Raw genomic sequence first — 20,155 nt, 5'->3', positions numbered from 1 at the left:
GCTCTGCTCTGGGGATAGGACAGGACATGGTCACAGCACCAAGCCTGACAGAGTTCAAGAAGTGTTTGAACAATGCTCTCAGACACATGGTCTGATTTTTAGATGGTCCTGTGTGGAGCCAGGAGTTGGACTTGAAGATCCTTGTGGGTCCCTTCCAACTCAGGATATTCTGTTATTCTATGAATACAACCCACAGAACAGTTCATTTGCTGCAGTGACAATTGATGACTTGGGATTGCCCACTGTAGGGCATGTGTCCCAGCTGGGCAGCTACAAACAAGATGCTGTAGCTTCGTGGCTGGTTGGCTACTCAGGGGGAACACGTTGTCCTACAGCTGTGAGAGGAAAGTGCATTTCATCTCTTGGTCCCTAGACTAACCAAATGCAATGCTGCTTCTGCAGTTAGTGTACAAGAAGTTCTCTGCCATATCATAGTTCACTTCCAAAAGGGAGGACTCTATGCAGCAGGGAAGAGGGAGTTTGTTGGGAAGTGTGGGGAGCAGAAGAAAGGATTGGAGGAGTCTGAAACATGAGAATGAGCTTGGTAGAAAGGTGACAGAGAAATGAATGGGGAATGTTACGGTAAGGGACAGATTAAAAGCAATTTCTGTTGGGGGGGTCTTTCTGTAGGAAATGACACCTTTTTAGTATAAACCAACCAAAGTTTGCAAAGGACAGTGATAACTGATTTAAAGGCAACATGCTCATGATTCTTTTTCATGTTAATTCTGCTCTGTTTGAAATTACTGTTTCAAAGTATTTGAAAGTATGAGTGTTTCAAAGTACTATTTCAAACCTCAAAGTGGGTGCTTGCAGTTATTGTTAGTATGAACACAGAAACAGTGTGAGAATCCTGGCTGATCTTCCAGTTCTACGCTTGTACTAATCTGCCCCACATCAAATCACAGGCTTATTCTGAGCTGGAGATAGTGTGAGACTACAGTGCTATTTCCAGTGTTTCCTTTATCTAACTAGTATTTCCTTACATAGCTGTCCTGCTTATTTGTAAGTAGTAGTTAAGGTTTCTGTTGTGATTGGTAAGCAGTAACTCATTCTTTTTTGCTTGTTTTGCAGCCATCAGATGCTTTGATTTTGGGAAAGATAAAAAATGTGAACTGTGTGCTGTTGGCAAGGTAAATGAGCATTTTAGGGAATTTTATATTATGTCTTGAAGTTTTCTCAAAAGTCTTCTCTTTTTACATGAGGTGAACTGAATTTTTACCCTGACTTTGTCAGGCCTGTATGTCAACCTATACTTGGTACTCCCGTAGACTCTTCCAAATCATCCCCTTTGATTACTGAGTCCTCTAGCTGCTACCTGTATTGCTTAGAAAGCTGCATCCCATATAGTTCTCCCTCCCTGGGTCACCTTTATTCAGACGTCTCTTACCATACTTAAAACAGATGCTGGAAGCAGGATTTGCAAATGAATGCATGGAAAAGTAACACTGGCTAGCATAGCCATGGATATCTTGGATTAAAGTGCTAATAGATGAAATATTAAAATGTTAATACAGCATCTGGGCAACATGGTCTGAGCCAGCTGCTAATAACAAGGTCCATTAACAGTTCTTGACAAGCAGAGGTGATGAATCAGGTCCAGGATCCATCCAGGTAGTCCAGGCAGGAGCAGTAGGAGACAGGGCCAGGACAGGGCTGGAGACAAGGCTGAAGCATTTGTGCAAAAATCCATCGAAATAACAGGTCTGGAGACAAATGACAGCAAAGGTCTAAGGGCCGTCCAGGAGGCACAGCTGTGACACAGCTTGGGCAAAGAGAGATGGCCAGGGCCTGAGCCTGAGGGAGGGAGCACTGAGCTCATGGGCACTGTGTGCCTGTGTGGAAGACAAAGGGTGAGGCTGGCCAGGGCAATTGTGACCTATTTGCAGTTAATGACCTGACTCTTTCCGTGCCAGTATTTTTTCATTAAATTGCTGACTGTTACCATCTCCACGTTTCTGCTTGTGGTTTGCTGGCATATTTTATTATACCTGGGAAACATTTTCTAAAATAAAAATACTAAGCCAAGGTCACGTAGTTGTGCTATATCAGAATAGACCTTGGGCTACAGGTGGCTGAACCACTGTGCTGTGAGTTATTTCCTCACTGGGTTTTATGACCATTCACATATGAGTCCCACAAGTTTATTTTTGGGACCAAGGTACCTGCACCTTTGCTTAGTGTTCTGCGGGGGAGGGGGGAAGTTAACTTTGAATGCCAGATTTAAAAAAAAAAAAAAAAAAAAGATATATATTCTGGAAGAGGATTCTTACAGCTGCAATACTAAACAATAAATCTACACACTTGCTAGCTTATCAGAAATGCTAATGACAACATGGGAATTCTGCCTGACAGTACTTGGTTGTGCCATGTGCAATTCCCAGTTCCCAACTGATCAAGTTTTTAAAACTTTTTGCTCTCTTTAAAGGACCTAATTGGTAAATTAAGTTCCCCCTTTCCTCCTGCATATTTTGGAACAACTTTCAAATCTGTTTAATGGGAGTGATGCATCTCTGTAGTGTTGACAGAGGTAAAACGAAAGCATGTTATTATAAGACTTAAGTATTTTCTGTTTTGGTGAAAAAAAAATCTGAAACAATGCAAAGTCATTCTTCTAATTTATGAAAACTGACAGATCATTTTAGAAGCAAAGAGAAAAATCTGATGATACACTACTGTTTTCTCTGGGAGGGTGACATTAAAACAGGGTGTGTTTTCTGCTTTTAATTTCCTGTGATGTTCCACTCTTTTCTAGATTGGAGAATACAAGCAATACTTATGAGTGGAAATTATAGAGTTGTATATAAATCTTAGAAATCTGTTATAGTGTGTGTAAGGTGTAATATTGCTATTCCCTGGGTATTCAGAATCTATGAAAATGGATTACAAATTTCAGAGAAAAATGCTTTTTGTACCCTTGAAGATGCTAACATGTATTTGGATTGTAGTTTCAAGAATATTTTTCATTACAATCTTGAAGTTCAACTTGTAAAAAAAAAATGCTACAGCACTACTTCTTGGTTCAAATATTAAGAGAATCTTAATGCAGTTAAGAAAACAAGCTATGCCTCAAGATGCTGAAATGATCAGTCCCACCTCCAGTGTTGTTTAGAGAAACTACATTTCCTGGAATTCTGTTTGAGAGGACAAAGGCAATTTCAGTCTGATTTATTTTACTTGCTGTCTACATGCATTTTTGCAGACATGGAAGACATCATACAATTATGCCATCAAATGTTAATTACCGTGCCAATATCTGGGCGTTAAAAGAGGAGAATTGCTCACATGTTTTGGTGACTACTGCCTGCGGTTCATTACGAGAAGAAATACAACCAGGTGATCTTATCATGATTGACCAGTTTATTGACAGGTAAGTAACATCTGCTTTTAATTATGTACTTAGTTTGGGAGGAGAAAAAAGGGTATGGGGTTAAACTGTATAAAAATATGTTGATGTTAATTAAGCTTTTGTGGAATGAGGTGATAGCCTCAGTTCTTACGGCATAAAGGGATATTCATGTAAGAAAGCATGATAGGAAACAGGAATGAGATTAGAAGTCTAGCTGTAACAGGTACTGAAGAAATACCGGGCTTTGAAGAATTGTCTCAAACAAACCAAAATACTGCTCCTTGGGAAGAGTCTGCTGAAGTAAAGAGGTCTCTTTGGATGTGAGTGAGGAGCATTGTAAGAGCACAAACCACTGTAAGCTTCAGAAAGATTCTGAAATGAAATGGAGAGGTGCAAGAAGGAACTCAGTAGAGTAGGATCCTGGTAGAAAAAAACATACAGTAATGATGAGGCAGTATACAGGAGAGATCAAAAACAACATTGTGGTAAAAGATAGGGGGTGATTTTAAAACAAGAATCGATGCTAACATTTTTTATTTTCTAAGAATCATAAGGAAGTATTGTTTTCTAAAGTCCGTGTACTCCCATCAATAACCCCTTCTTGATTATCCAGTGATTTGAAAAATCCAGACAAAACCCAAAAGGAAGAAGCAACATTTAAAGATCACCAACTACACCAAATAATTCAGAAGTGCAGTTGCACATGTTTACAAGTCAATTTAATTTTAATACTTGTATTATATATTAAAGTCATATCTCTCTGCTCCATCTAGTTTTAAGTTGGAATGGTTTTTAGAATGGTTTATGAGGAATCTTTGTGCTTATGTGGAACTGCTGGCAATATTTCATTGCCAGCTGAACATGTCTACTTGTTTTCTGCAATGAGGTGCTATTTGAATTCTGACATACTGATTTTTTGTGTAACTGTTTTTTCTTGTAAAAGAATGTATTTTAAGTACAGGGTATCTAAATGACTAAGTACCCTGCAGGAACAAGCCCTGTATAGACTGCTTTGTGTTATATTGGAGTTGATTTCTGAGCGGAGAGTAGCTGCATTGCTATCAGTGGATGGGATTTTTTCCTTTTTTATTTTTTTGATGAGGCTAAAAGTATTGAGGCTGATCACTTTGTTTATACAGACTAAATCATATTCATCCTTATTCTGCCAATAGTACTTGGAAGTGAGCAATTTTATATCACGATTGATGGAGGAAATGCTAAACAAAGGTATGTGGTTTGGATAATTGTGAGTAAAGCAATATATTATTTTGACAACATTATAATCTAGCAGGCTCAAAGGTAGGTGTGAGGAGCCTAACTATGCTAAACCTTGATCTGCATGCATGGTAAGAAGTAGCCCGGAGAGAACACGTTTTTAAACAAGAAAGAATTTGGATGATAGCAGAATTATTGTCTGCTACAGATGAGGGGTGGAAGTATAGAGAAACTAACTCATGCAGAGGTCAGTCAGAAAGACAATGACAGAGCCAGGAAATGAACCCAGATAATGAAATCTGAGACCATACTTCATCCAAAATGTAATTTTCAAAATTAATGATTCATTTTGAAGCTAGCTGATCTCCCACAGCTTTACATTTCCGAGCACTTGCCAGTCTGCATGAAAGACTTTCTGAGCTAGAAAGGAAATAACCAGCTTTATTAAGTTTGGATATTAAGAACATATCCCTTTAAAGAAAAAAAAAAAAAGAAAAAAGAAAGAAAAACATTTTTATAATAAAATTGTAAAGTTATGTGTTGTAAAGAGGATTGAAAGGACGTTGATGGTTTAGGTTGTGTTAAAGAAGCCTTAATGGTATCCTGGGCTGTATTACACAAAGCATCACTAGCAGGTGGAGAGAAGAGATCCTTCCCTTCTTCTCAGCACTGGTGAGGCCACAGCTGGAGTGCCGAGTCCAGTTCTGGGCTCCCTAGTGCCAGAGAGACATGGACATATGGAAGAGAGTCCAACAAAGGGCCACAGAGGCAAAAAAGGGAGTGGAGTATGTCCCCTATGAGGAAATGCTGAGAGAGCTGGGACTGTTCAGCCTGGGGAAGAGGAGGCTCTCATCAGTGTCTATAAATACCTGAAGGGAGGATGCAAAGAAGATGGAGGCAGGGTCTTTTCAGTGGTTCCCAGTAATAGGACAGGAGGCAGTGGGTACAAGCTGCAGCAGAAGAGGTTCCCTCTGAACAACATGAAGCACTTCTGTGCTGTGAGGGCGCCTGAGCACTGGCATAGGTTGCCCAGGGAGGCTGTGGAGCCTCCCTGCTTGTGGAGCTTCAAAAGACGCCCAGAAATGGTCACAGAATCACAGAATGTTAGGGACTGGAAGGGACCTTGAAAGATCATCTAGTCCAATCCCCCTGTCAGCGCAGAAACACCTAGATCAGGTCACACAGGAATGCATCCAGGCAGGTTTTGAAAGTCTCCAGAGGAGGAGACTCCACAACCCCTCTGGGCAGCCTGTTCTGGTGTTCCATCACCCTCACCGTGAAAAAGTTTTGTCTCATATTTAAGCAGAACCTCCTATGTTCCAGCTTGCATGCATTGCCCCTTGTCCTATCATTAGATTTCACTGAGAAGAGCCTGGCTGTGTCCTCCTGATACTCACCCTTTACATATTTATAAACATTAATAAGGTCACCCCTCAGTCTCCTCCAAGCTAAAGAGACCCAGCTCCCTCAGCCTTTCCTCATAAGGCAGATGCTCCACTTCCTTAATCATCCTTGTGGCTCTGTGCAGGACTCTCTCAAGCAGTTCCCTGTCCTTCTTGAACTGAGGGGCCCAGAACTGGATGCAATATTCCAGATGTGGTCTCACCAGGGCAGAGTAGAGGGGGAGGAGAACCCCCCTTGACCTACTAACCGCACCCCTTCTGATACACCCCAGGATACCAGTGGCCTTTCTGGCCACAAGGGCAGAGTGCTGGCTCATGGTCATCTTGCTGTCCACCAGGACACCCAGGTCTCTCTCCCCTTCGTTGCTCTCCAGCAGGGCAGTCCTCAACTTATACTGGTGTCTGGGGTTGTTCTTGCCCAGATGCAGGACTCTACACTTGCCCTCATTATATTTCATTAAGTTTCTCCCCGCCCAATTCTCCAACCTGTCGAGGTCCCACTGGAGGGCAGCACAGCATTCTGGCATGTCAGCCACTCCTTTCAGTTTAGAGTCATCAGCAAACTTGCTCACAGCGCACTCCATTCCCTCATCCAAGTCGTTGATGAATATATTGAACAACACTGGTCCCAGTACCGACCTCTGAGGGACTCCTCTAGATACAGGCCTCCAACTAGACTCCGTCCCATTGACTACAACTCTCTGGCTTCTTCCCTTCAGCCAGTTCACAGTACACCTCACTACCCAATCATCCAGACCACACTTCCTCGCTTTAGCTGCAAGGATGCTGTGGGAGAGTGTGTCAAATGCTTTACTGAAATCAAGATAGACTACACCCACTGCTTTACCATCATCTGTCCACCTGGTTATATCCTCATAAAAGGCTATCAGGTTGGTTAAGCATGACTTCCCCTTGGTGAAGCCATGTTGACTGCTCCTAACGACCCTTTTGTCCTTTATATGCCTAGAGACAACACCAAGGTTAAGTTGTTCCATCACCTTACCAGGGATGGAGGTGAGGTTAACCAGTCTATAGTTACCCAGGTCCTTCTTGCCCTTTTTGAAGACAGGATTAACATTTCTTTCCCCCAGTCCTTGGGCACCTCTCCCGATGCCCATGGCTTACCAAAGATGATGGAGAGTGGCCTGGCAATGGCTTCCACCAGCTCCCTCAGCACCTGCGGGTGCATCCCATCAGGACCCATGGATTTATGGATGTCCACCTTGCTTAATCAGTCCTTAACCCAGCCCTTATTAACCCAGGCAAACTCCTCCTTTATCCTGACTTCCTCTGGGGCCTCAGTGGTACAGGGCTCCCCAGGAGAGCCTCCAGCATTATAGACAGAGACAAAGAAGGCATTCAGTAACTCCACCTTTTCTTCATCTTCTGTCACCAGGGCACCCACTTCATTCATCAGTGGGCCTACATTGCCTCTAGGGTTAGTTTTATCTGCAGTGTACTTGAAGGAGCCCTTTCTGTTGTCCCTGACCTGTCTTGCAGAGGTTTAATTCTAAGGAGGCCTTAGCTTTCCCAGTTGCCTCCCTGTATCTGACAACAGTCTTATATTGCTCCCAAGTGGCCAGCCCCTCCATCCATGATCTGTAGACTCTCCTCTTCCACTTGAGTTTGCCCAGCAGTTCCTTGTTTAAGCATGCAGGTCTCCTGGCTCCCTTTCCTGACTTCCTACCTGTTGGGATGCTCTGTTCTTCAAGGAAGAAGCAGTCCTTGAAAGCTAACCAGCTATCTTGGGCACCTTTTCCTTCAAGTATCTTGGCCCATGGGATTTCCCTAAGCAATTGCTTGAAAAGGCCAAAGTTGGCCCTACTAAACTCCAGGGTTGCAACTCTGCTTGGTATTCTGTTCCTGCCACATGAGATCCTGAACTCCACCATCCCATGGTCGCTGCAACCAAGGCTACCCTTAACCGTAACTGCCTCCACCAGCCCCTCCTTGTTAGTGAGGACAAGATCCAGCAGTGCTCCTCTCCTAGTTGGCATGTCCACCATTTGCATCAGAAAGTTATCATCAGTGCACTGGAGGAACCTCCTGGACTGCGGATGGCTGGCTTAGTAGGCCTTCTAGCAAATGTCAGGGTAGTTGAAATCACCCATGATAAGCAGGTCCTGGGCAACCTGCTCTGGGTGTCCCTGCATGAGCAAGGGGTTGGACCAGATGGCCTCCAGAGGTCCCTTCCACCCTCAGCCATTCTGTGATTCTCTGATTACAGGTGGTGATTGAGTGATTGCCATCGTACTGATATTTTTGTTCCCTTCAAGAATATTATGGTTTTGGACTTGTGTAAATTTATTGTTTTCTATTATCATTTGTCCCTGTTCTTCTCCCTGAGTATGTTTTCTGCTTTTCCAGGACAACTAAAAGACATTATACTTTATATGATGGTCAGTGTTCCACTCTTCCAGGAGTATGTCATATTCCAATGGCAGAGCCATTCTGCACCAAAACCAGAGAGGTTAGTGAATGTTGTAGATGTATTTTAAAATGTTATATTTTTATTATACTTGTAACGTATGGCGTAGTAGTCTAATTACCCGCTGTCAGAATATGGAGATAATCTCAACCGCTTCCTATTTCTCAGATATGTCGTGATATTAAAGAAAATTGTAAAATTTGGAAGGCACGGGAAGTAAAAGATCTTGCAGGATCTAAAGTAGGTACTTGAAACACTTTAAGAAGACATTTGGCAACCTAGATTTCTCCAGAGTCTTAATAGCAGGGCAAAAAATCTTTATTTCTCATGTAAAATGACGAGAGCAACAGTGTGGACTAAATAGGAAGACAGAATTAGGAATTATTTCCTTTCCATTCTAAATGAAACAGCATCTTTGGCTAAGACACTCTACATACTTGCAGTACAGAGAATTAAGAATAATACTTCAGCATTCACAGAAATACCAATATTGCATTTGTGCTTTTGTGCATTGTTGGTCATGGTAGAGAGTAGTGGCTTTGTTTAAAGGATATTAAACGTAGAGACAGGCCAAATTACATTTGTCTTTTGTTCTTAAATTTTGCTTCTCTTAGTTTAGTCACTTAAGATTTTCAGGCTTTGAAAACAGGTAGAATAAATAGTGTGAACCGTTGCTCTGCTTTTCAACACCTTTATAAACTTCTAGTAGAGAGCGTATCTGATTAAATATGCCTTCTCAGTGTATTCTTACATCTGAGGAAAAGCGAAGGTGAAGATTGAACTCAGTGTTTTGTGCTGTTGTGGAATTCTCTGATCAGAAGCTGCAGGGAGTTACATTCTGAAGTGCCACAGGAATATTTGCAGAATTAGTCATGTGCATTCAACAGATTCACTCTCTGTGCAATCAGTTTACAACAACGAACAGGTCAAAACTGAATTACGAATCAAGTGGCTCAATCTGTACCCTAAGCATCTACAGATATTTGTATTGCTGAGCTATTCTGCTTGTCACCATCTCACTTCACTGCCATTATAAGCTGTTTTTGTTAATTAGCCAAGGGTCAATGTGGATTTGAGATACCAACCAGTAGGTCCAAGTGTTGTTAGTGGAACATTTCAGGGCACTGGGAATGAAGGTGTTTTACAGTGAAGTAAAGACATTTTAAAGCTGAAGAGGAAACAGACTGCTATATATTATATACGCGCCTATTCATACCCTTCTTCCACTAGGCAGTAAACTATGCAAAATACTTCGCAGTTTACAAGAAGCAAGAGCCTAGCCACATGCTGTTATCAAAGATTAGGTGCCATATAGTTGTTTACTGACTTTGACCATGTCGTGTCACAACAGATTCAAGGAGTTTATTGACATCTAACTGTAGACTTTATGTAATGGTTTGAAAACAGTGTTATTACTGAAATGATTGGCTATACTTCATGCTGTTTCTTCCTCATTTTTTAGAAAGCATAAGTAGATACATATAAGCCATTTCCTGAGGATGCAGGAAAAGTGCACTGAGGCTGGTTTCATCTGATTGTTAAGTATCTATAGAAAGTGCTCTTTAGATATTAATTTTTGTAAAAAAAAAAAAAAGAGCAGAGAAATACTACTTTTTCAGAGAACAAACATTTAGGTACTTCCCAGTCTCACATGTACTCATTATCTCATTAGCCTGTGCATTCTAATCAGTATAACAGATGTTTTAAAGAAATGTTGTTTTGAGCTCCTAGAGAGGCTGAAAAGAGATGCTTTGACTTTTTTTTGAAAATACCAGATAAAAGTGAATTAATTTTTTTTCCAGGAAGTGTCCCTGAAAATTGTTGGAATTATTTCAGTTTTCCCTGATTCAGGGAACTATCATAGCTAAATGCACTAGCAATAAAACCAAAACTATTAATGTAGTAGGCTAATTAAGGAATTTGCATGAAAACATCTGAAAACTTTTTATTAAATTGCATTTGTGCAAATATGTGGAAAAATTCCATTGTATTTTTTTTACACACTGTAAATCAAATGAGAACCTAAAAGGAATTTATCTTTTCTGTGATTGTAGGCTTTTGAATAACGTAGTCTGCCTTGGTTGTTACTACTAGAAACTCACAGCAGCATCTTGTAAGGACTGGAGTGGTAGCTGTAAAGAGTTTCAGGGAAATACTTCCCAACTCCTCTGGTTTAAGTGAAATCACAGCTGAAGATTTTTATTCATTTATTAATAACACATAATTAACAGGCAAACAGTGAATTATATGTTCAGAATCAATATAAGGGATAAGCCACAATATTAGATACAGCATGTTAATAAATACATACAAATTTCTAAAAGTCCTTCTGTGGCTGATCTCCTAAAACTCTCATTTAGGGCCATCTACACATATGCACACAGCTACGTGCACGAATGCCCTTCCCCAGCATGTGTGGGTTGCAAACATACCCACCCTCTTCTGGGATGGCAAGTTTGCCTACACATCTGCTGTGGGGTACTCCAGCTTTATGTGTACTTCTGCTGTTCCCCACAGTCCATGGATCCACATGCCAAATGAGAAATCACCCCACAGGGTCAGATAGCACGTTCAAGGTATTGCTACTTGTTGCACCCCTGTATGATGGGTTGACCTGCTGGCGTGCAGGCTCCTCAGAGCATTTTGCAGAAAGGGTGCTCCAGCAGACATTTAGGAATTCCATGATGCTGAGAAGACAAGGCTTTTCTTTGCATGGTCATTTTAAACATTTACATGGTCATTTTAAAATTGCTGTTACTTTCCTACTCAGGACAGTTGTGGATTTCCTAGTCCCATTTACACATGCTGGTACACTCTCACTCCTATGGTATCAACTATTGCTTCCCAAGCCATGTACCAAGAATGGAAATCATGATGACGATTTCATCATCATGATGTACATGGTCCTTGTTGGAAATGTAAAGACTATTAGAAAAAAAAAAAAAGATACATGTACAGCTCAGCCACAAGCAATAGCGAAAATATAAAAGTTTCAGATTCCCAGGGTACTCTTTGAAGTATACGCTTAGAAAGTTTTGCAAACTTTCAGAAAGTGAATTTCGTATTCTCCCCAGCTTAACTCCAGCACTGTGGCAATGCAGTGCTTGGTGGCATGAGCCTGTAGCATTTCATGATTCTATTCTGAAAGTAAGCAAAGCCTAAATATAAAGCAGAATGTTTCTGTTTTCCAATCTCCTTTGTCTACTCTGAAAACAGTACTCCGAGTGATACAATCAAAATTAGGTGAGCTCAATATCATTCTTATCAGTAATACTATTAATTGATCTTGCTGGATGAGAAAACTGAAACTAATTTTTGCATTTGGACAGCTGTAGCCATGCGAATACTGCTTAGTATCGGGCTAATTTTTTTTTTATGTGTGTTTTTTTTGTGAGATGCAGAGCAGTGCACCAGGGAAATACGTGCGTTTCCTTATGTCGGCATATTTTGCAGGTTCTTATTGAGATTGCAAAGAAGCTTGGGCTTCAATGTCATTCTAAGGGGACAATGATCACAATTGAAGGCCCACGTTTCAGTTCTCGAGCAGAGAGCTTGATGTTTCGCAGCTGGGGAGCTGATGTTATCAATATGACCACAGTGCCTGAAGTGATTCTTGCAAAAGAAGCTGGAATGAGTTATGCAAGTATTGCTATGGCAACAGATTATGACTGCTGGAAGGAGCATGAAGAAACAGTGAGTGCAACCTTTTTCCTCTGAGTCTTGTCCAAAAGGATCTGGATGAGAACCTGTATGTAGCTTTTGGCAGAGGTCACGTACTAAATTAAATCTGGTTTTACTTATATCAGTATTGAAGAATTACTCTGGAGTGACAATTGTAAAGTAAGAACAGAAACAAATGTTGCTACCTCCTTCATTTTTATAAACTTGCCTTACTGCTAGCAAACCATTTAGCTCCTTGTGTCTGAATCAGGGGGGCTATATGTATGAAGGTAGTGTGAACTTGTCTCTTGTAATCTGTCTGGTATTTTTTCTTTTGCAACTCTTTGCAAAAGGATATGTCTTCTTTAGTTCTTTTTCTTGTGGAATACACTTGGACAGGAACTACCAGTGAAAAACTTCAACCAATAGTCTGTTAAATCATAGTCATCATAGAAAGGAACAGCCCAACTTTACTGCATGAGACAACAGAGACAATTTAGTTGGACACCTGATAATTTGCCTAAGTAACTGTAAAACTTCTCTCTCAATTTTTATGTATACAAATAAATTCTTTCCTACACCCCTGTACAGTATCACTTAAACTGCTTCTAGTTTCTCAGACGCAATCTGAATCTTGTCTCCATTTTTCTACAGCACTGTTTGAACACAGACTGCGCACTGCTGCAAAAACATTGGTAAATAAGAGATGACATAGATTTTTATGAAGCCAGCAGTTCCTGGAGCATACGTTTCCATAATATCAAACTACTGTATCAGATACAGCTTAGCACACATAGAACATTTATTATTATTAAATAGAATTTCTGACTATCCAAAATATTTTTTTATCCTCTAATATTCATCAGTATACAAAAAAAAAGTATCAAGTCTTTGGTAAAATTAATACACACATCTGTACTGTGCTGTAATAAAGAGCCCCCTATGACATTTTATTTAAAGTTCCCTGTGACACACAGAGAACAGAACTAGCAACTTCTCTGCAAATTCCACAGAGATTTAATAATTACTTGGTTTACTTAGCTTTTGCTTTTTCTTATTTTTTTAGATTATCACTTTATCCAGATGTGTTAGTTTTAGTTTATTATGATTCATAAATGTGCCTAGAAAGCAATATGTTTTTTCACCAGTGACATTACTTGTAATGTGTTCAAATGAAAAGCCCAACCAACATTTTTTTTGAGTATGAAGTTCACAGAATCAGGACCAAGCTATAAAATACAATCAAACGTAGACTCTCAGAGGAAATAAGTTTTTACTAGCTAAAAGGATCATGGCATTTTAAAATACATACTGTGTTTTTGTCTGTGCTTCACCTTTTCACTTAGAGCTGGATTAGTTGAACAAATTTAGTTGGGGCATTTAAATGTGTGATAAAAACTGAAACACCACTCAGTTCTATTTCATTTGTAGGTTTCAGTGGATAAAGTTTTAAAGACGCTGAAAGAGAATGCAAATAAGGCTACTAGCATACTCCTTACTGCTATACCTCTGATAGGTTCCATGGAATGGACAGACACCCTGCACACCTTGAAAGTAAGTACACATATAAGGTCAGTTTGTACTGGGGACAGTGTATGCGTATATACAAGTCATATAGGTATATGCTCTAAAATGTTTCTGCTTAAATCGTAACTTTTTTAATTAGGCGCTTTAACAAACCAAATCTATTCAAGATGGACAAATATATTCATTAAAAGTCTTACAAACTTTGCTGCAAAAATTCAATTTTAGCTTCATTTTCATGGCAAGTGTTACGAAAGGTAAAAAGATTAAAGACATCTATATATGGACATTGAAGTATATGCTTCACAGCACAGTGTATTAGTTTAACCCAGCCAGCAGCTAAGCACCACACAGCCGTTCGCTCCCCCTCCCCTCATCCCGCATGGGATGGGGGAGAAAATCAGAGGGAAAAAAATTAAAAGGAAAGCCTGTGGGTTGAGATAGAGACAGTTTATTAGGATAGAAAAGAAATGAAAATAATAATAATGATAATAGTACTACTAATAATAATGTATACAAAACAAGTGATGCACAATGCAGTTGGTCACCACCCTCTGACTGATGCCAAGCCTATCCCTGAGCAGCCAGTCCGCCCGCCCCAGCCAGCCCCCCATATTAATTGGTCAGTATGACATCAGATGGTATGGAATACCCCTTTGGCCAATTTGGGTCAGCTGTCCTGGTTCTGTCCCTTCCCAGCTCCTGCTAAATCCCCAGCCTGCCCACTGGCAGGACAGTGGGAAAAGCCAGAAAGTCCTTGGCTTGGTGTAAGCACTGCTCTGCAACAATTAAATCATCAGTGTGTTATCAATATTCTCATCCTAAATCCAAACCACAGCACCATACCAACTACTAGTAGAAGAATTAACTCGATCCTAGCCGAAACCAGGACACATAGGTAAGATAAAAATTTAGGTGAGTATACTGCTGAAAAGCCTTTACATCTGCTCAGCTATAGATTAAGTCTTAGAACAATGGAGAACCAAGTGTTGAAGACTGAAATAAATCAAAAACATTGTGTTCTCTTTAATGTATATAATGTGAGGAGTTTGTGACAATATATGGGTAATGGCCAGATTGAAATTATTAGAACTGGATTCACCCACATGCTTTCAGATCCAAAGAGCATGAAAAAAGAATGTTATTCAAGAATACCTTAGTGATGGATTTCTTAGGCAGAATTTTTCTGAGACTAGAGTTTGCTTTTATGTTTTACATTGCCACAGTTTCACAGGAGTGCTTGAGATTCTTTTCTGTCTATAGGGTAGAGGAAGGGAATGGTGTTAAAATTGTATGGATGTCTGTCCAACTTCTTAACAAGGTTCTTGTGACAAGTAGCTACTTCTGACAGTCCAAGTGTGTGTAGCATGAGAGGAACTGAGGATTACATTGGGATGCTGTGTGAAACAGGGAAAGAGAATTGGAATGTGAGAGAGCATATAGAAGTGGGCCAAAAAGAGCTGTTAGTGGAAGCAGCATTCTGAAATGGAGAAAGCCTGTTGGGGAAACAAAGGAGTCCAATCTCTGATGCTCTCTCCACTTAAAGGTTCTTTCTTTCTCTTTTCTAAAAATTACTATGTTTAATGAAACTTAAACGAGTAAGAAAGACAAAACCAGACATAAATCATGTCTTTGTGTACTTGAAAGTGTTCCCTGAAACTCAACTATCAACAGAATTGTCTGTGCTGTCAAAATCTTCTTCAGTGTCTTCTGATGGGTATAAAAATTAGTTTCATTTCTGATCTGTTTCTCTTGTCAGTGATGCTCGTGTGTGGTTTAGTCTGTGTCCTAAAAGAAAGACTTACTAAGTAAAATTCCCTGCGGATTCTTGTAAGCATACTTGAACAGGGCAGGTTCGTGGAGGTTCAACCCAAAACCCTGAAATTAGTGTTTTAGGGGACTTTGAATTATGTTTTCAACTTTTCCTCACTTAAGTTCCAGTTATCAGCTATTAGTTGTTTTTCATGTCCCCTCTACACATCTGTGAGAAGCAACAGCATTTTCCCCTTCCTCTTTAGTCTTTGGGATGTTGTGGCATGAATGGAAAAGGGAGACAGCAGAACCAGTATTCCTTCTTCCCTGTTATCCACGCAAAGCATTTTCAGAGGACTTAACTGCATTTTTTGTTAAATACTAGCTGTAAAAAAAAAAAAAATCCTCCCACAACTAATTTTAAAAATGTGCTAGATATACCTCAGCTACTTTGTTCATGCTGGTGTGCAAGGACCTTATAGAATCGTAGAACCATAAAGGTTGGAAAAGACCTCCAAAATGATCTGGTCCAACCATCCCCCTACCAGCACTATAACCCACTAGACCATGTCCCTAATTGCCACATCCAGCCTTTACTTGAACACCCCCAGGGACGGTGACTCCACCACCTCCCTGGGCAACCCGTTCCAATGCCTGACTGCTCTTTCTAAGAAGAAATGCCTCCTAATTTCCAACGTGAACCTCCCCTGACACAATTTGAGGCCATTCCTTCTTGTCCTATCACTGGTTATCTGTGAGAAGAGGCCGACCCCCAGCTCCCCACAACTTCCTTTCAGGTAGCTGTAGAGAGCAATAAGGTCTTCCCTGAGCCTCCTCTTCTACAGACTAAACAACCCCAGTTCCTTCAGCCACTCCTCGTAGGACTTGGGTTCCAGGCTCTTCACCAGCTTCGTAGCCCTTCTCTGGGCACATTCCAGGGCTTTGATGTTCTTCTTGTAGTGAGGGGCCCAAAACTGTACACAGTACTCGAGGTGTGGCCTCAACAGAGCAGAGTACAGGGGGACAGTCACCTCCCTGGTCCTGCTGGGTACACTATTCCTGATACAAGCCAGGGTGCCTTTGGCCTTCTTGGCCACCTGGACACACTGCCAGCTCATGTTCAGGCAAGCACTGACCAGTACCCCCAGATCCTTTTCCTCTGCACAGCTTTTGAGCCACTCTGCCCCAGGCCTGTAGTGTTGCATGGGGTTGTTGTGGCAAAAGTGCAGGACCTGGCACTTAGCCATGTTGAACCTCATCCCATTGGCCTCTGCCCATTGATCCAACCTGTCCAGATCCCTCTGCAGAGACTTCCTACCCTCCAGCAGATCAACACTTCCCCCCAATTTGGTATCATCTGCAAACTTACTGAGGGTGCACGCAATTCCCTCATCTCAATCATCAATAAAGATAGTAAAGAGAATGGGCCCCAACACCGACCCCTGGGGAACACCACTCATGACCGGTCACCGGTTGGATTTAACTCCGTTCACTGCTACTGTCAGGGCCTGGCCGTCCAGCCAGTTTTTAGCCTAGCAAGGAGTGTACCTGTCCAAGCCATGGGCTGCGAGTTTCTCCAGGAGAATACTGTGTGAGACTGTGTCAAAGGCTGTGCTGAAGTCTAGGTAGACTATGTCAACAGCCTTTCCCTCATCGACCAAGCGGTCACAGAAGGAGATGAGGTTGGTCAGGTAGGACTTACATTTCATGAACTTTCCCAAGTAAATAATGCTGCTAAGGTACTGAGGGATCTAACTCCAAATCTGACAGATGTACTTGAGTAAACAGTAAGACAGTGTCTTGTTGCTTTTGTTTGTATGATTGTCTTGATTCTTCATAGGGAATGAAAGAACAAGTGGCTGGAAAGAACTGACACCAAGTTTGTAAGGTTCCCATCCTCTTCTACCATTTCATTGTCAGCTGTTTAAAACACCAATTCAATTGCTTTCTGCAGCTTTTGATCTACTATTTTCTGAAAGAAAATACGATACATGAAGAGGATGGGGTACTTCTTTCTAATGTTGCTTCTTAGGCTTCTTCTCTAGACATCTGCTGCTACCTGGTATTAGTGATGAATATTGAGATGGTTTCACTTTGACTTGGCAATTCTTATGTTTATGCTCTTTGCTGGTAGTGGCTTCGTTTGAGTGATAATATACTGAGAAAGGAAGTTGGTCTGAAGGTACTAGACGGACTGCAAACAGGAACTAGGTATTGGCAGTAGGGGTTGAGATCTGTGTCAGGAGAATAAGAGTCGTATTGTTTCTGCTTTAATAGGACAAAGCACTGTGGACAAGAGGCAGGAAAGTCTGAGGTTTTGGAGTCTTGCTTTAATCTTATTTTTTAGGAAGGGCTGGAAAGGGTAGCAATCTCTCTGAGACGTTAAATAGTGGTAGATGCAGGGCTGGTCGTGCGATTTTGTGTTTGTGGATAAGGAGAGAGGCAATTACATGATACAGCAAAGAGAGAGAGATGTTTGTGCCTCACTATGAGTATGTAGTTGAGCCATTAAGAGTGAAACGTGCCTTATTTTTGTAGATGCAAAATGTTCTGTAGATTTTGCTCTGGCAGCTTTAAAGGTCAGCTGATGAGGGTTTTTTGAACGTTTTCAGAGACACCTTTTCCCAATGCTTGAAGGCAGCACCTTGTGTGTGCCTTGTGAACTGTACAAGCTTGTACTCAGCAGTCAGTACCAAGAGAAACCCTGCCAGCCTACGCTCAGGCTACAGCTGGGTATCTCAAACAGGCATTTGCTGGTGTCTGTTTCTAGTGTTTGGGGAAGCATGTGAAACCATAAAATTCTGCGTGGATAAAACTTTTCCTTTCTGACCTCTGTGATCTGGCTACTGTGACTGGAGAGACTTCACCGAACAGGAGCAAAGGTGTCGCAAGGCTCCTTGCCCAGCTGCATTTATTTGCTTCTTTCCTAAGAGATGTGTTTCCTACTTAACCACACAAGCACATGGTGATTTCACCTCTGAAGCTCACAGTAGTGTTTCAGGAAACCCTGGAGTGTTGAAGCAAGAAAGTCCAGGGGCTGTTTTCCTGCTCAGGGTTAGGCTGCTTGCCATCCATTCTGTGTCATGTCTTTTTGTCTGTGATATGCCAGTTAGTTTAAGCCTAGTATGAATGTTAGCATTTTTTAACTACCAAGACATCTTTAGGCCAGTGTTTCATGGCCATGTTGCTGTAAAGGGAGACCATTATCCAGGCTCAGGTTACATGAGTTTGAAAAAAAAACTTGGAGTAAACTTTTCTGCAGGCACACTATCTTCCCAACGCCTGTTGTTTTGAGACACAGTCAGCGTACGAAGCCCTTACACTTTCAGAACATGTGTGATCACATAGTGTTTCTGTCACTGATCAGGAAATACAATCATCACAGTAGCTGAAGTAGCCTCACAATCACAGGCACTGGTTCTTATGGGGGACTTCAACCACCCTGATTGATATCTGCTGGAAAGACCACGCAGCTTGGCAAAAACAGTCCAGGAGGTTCTTGCAGAGTACTGATAACTTTTTGACACAGCTGGTGGAGGAGCCAACAAGGAGAGGTATGTTGCTGGACCTTGTATTAACAAAGAAGGGCTGGTTGGAGATATGAAGGTTGGGGGCAACCTTGGCTTCAGTGACCATGAGATGGTGGAGTTCAGGATCTTGCAAGGGAGAAGCAGGGCGAAAAGTAGGATCGCAACCCTGGACTTCAGGAGAGCAAACTTTGGCCTCTTCAGGGACCTACGTGGAAGAATCCCATGGGTGAGGGCCCTGGAAGGAAAGGGAGTCGAAAAGAGCTGGTCGGTATTCAAGCATCACTTCCTTCAAGCTCAAGATCGATGTATCCCTATGAGTAAGAAGGCCAGCAAAGGGGGCAGAAGACCTGCATGGATGAAAAAGGAGCTCCTGGCAAACAAACAGAAGAAGAAAGTATAGAGCATGTGGGAAAAGGGACAGGCCACTTGGGAGGAATATAGGGACATTGTCAAAGTATGCAGGGATGTGACAAAGAAGCCCAAGGCCCATTTGAATTTAAATCTTGCAAAGGATGGCAAGGACAACAAGACAAGCTTCTTCACATCCATCAGTAGCAAAAGGAAGACGGGAAATGTTGGACCCGCCGCTGATTGGGGTGGGTGCCCTGGTAATGAAGGATACAGAGAAGACAGAGTTGCAGAATGCCTTCTTTGCTTCAGTCTTCACTGCTAAGACTAGCCCTCAAGAATCCCAGGCCCTAGAGACAAGAGAGGTTATCTGGAGAAAGGAGGACTTCCCCTTGGTTGAGGAGGATTGTGTCAGAGATAATTTAAGCAAACTTGACATCCACAAATCCATGGCCCCCATGGAATACACCCACGGGTGCTGAGGGAGCTGGCTGATGTTATTGCTAGGCCACTCTCCATCATTTTTGAAAGGTCATGAAGAACAGGAGAGGTGCCTGAGGACTGGAAGAAAGCCAATGTCACACCAGTCTTCAAAAAGGACAAGAAGGAGGATCCAGGTGACTACAGGCCAGTCAGCCTCACCTCATCCCTAGAAGGGTGATGGTCATTTTGGAAGTCATCTCCAAGCATGTGGAGGATAAGAAGGTGACCGGTCTGGTAGCCTTCTGTGATGGGGTGACTGGCTGGGTAGATGCAGGGACAGCAGTGGATGTTGTCTACCTTGACTGCAGCAAGGCTTTTGACACTGTCTCCCATAACATCCTCGTGGGCAAGCTCAGGAAGTGCAGGATAGATGAGTGGACAGTGAGGTGGATTGAGGAGTGGCTGGATGGCAGAGCTCAGAGGGTTTAGTCAGCAGTGCAGTCTTATTGGAGGCCTGTAGCTA

At 41.8% G+C, this 20,155-nt stretch overlaps 1 protein-coding gene across 4 annotated transcripts in view; it reads left to right on the top strand.

The window, feature by feature from the left end:
* The window catches only part of MTAP (methylthioadenosine phosphorylase), a 38,067-nt gene that overhangs the window by 14,029 nt on the left and 3,883 nt on the right, over positions 1-20,155 (top strand). For 2 of the 4 annotated variants that reach the window (XM_083816877.1, XM_083816876.1), the window contains exons 3-6: positions 3,203-3,370; positions 8,335-8,437; positions 11,849-12,088; positions 13,487-13,609. In XM_083816877.1, the coding sequence (XP_083673003.1) occupies positions 3,203-3,370; positions 8,335-8,437; positions 11,849-12,088; positions 13,487-13,609 (634 nt within the window). Of the gene's footprint in view, positions 1-1,074; positions 1,134-3,202; positions 3,371-8,334; positions 8,438-11,848; positions 12,089-12,709; positions 12,751-13,486; positions 13,610-20,155 lie in introns of all 4 variants that reach the window. The other 2 variants (XR_014576550.1, XM_083816875.1) reach the window with 2 other exon arrangements.

This window comes from Anser anser, assembly GCF_964211835.1.
Source record: "Anser anser genome assembly, chromosome: Z".
NCBI lineage: Eukaryota > Metazoa > Chordata > Aves > Anseriformes > Anatidae > Anser > Anser anser.
This window is presented reverse-complemented; position numbering and strand designations above follow the sequence as displayed.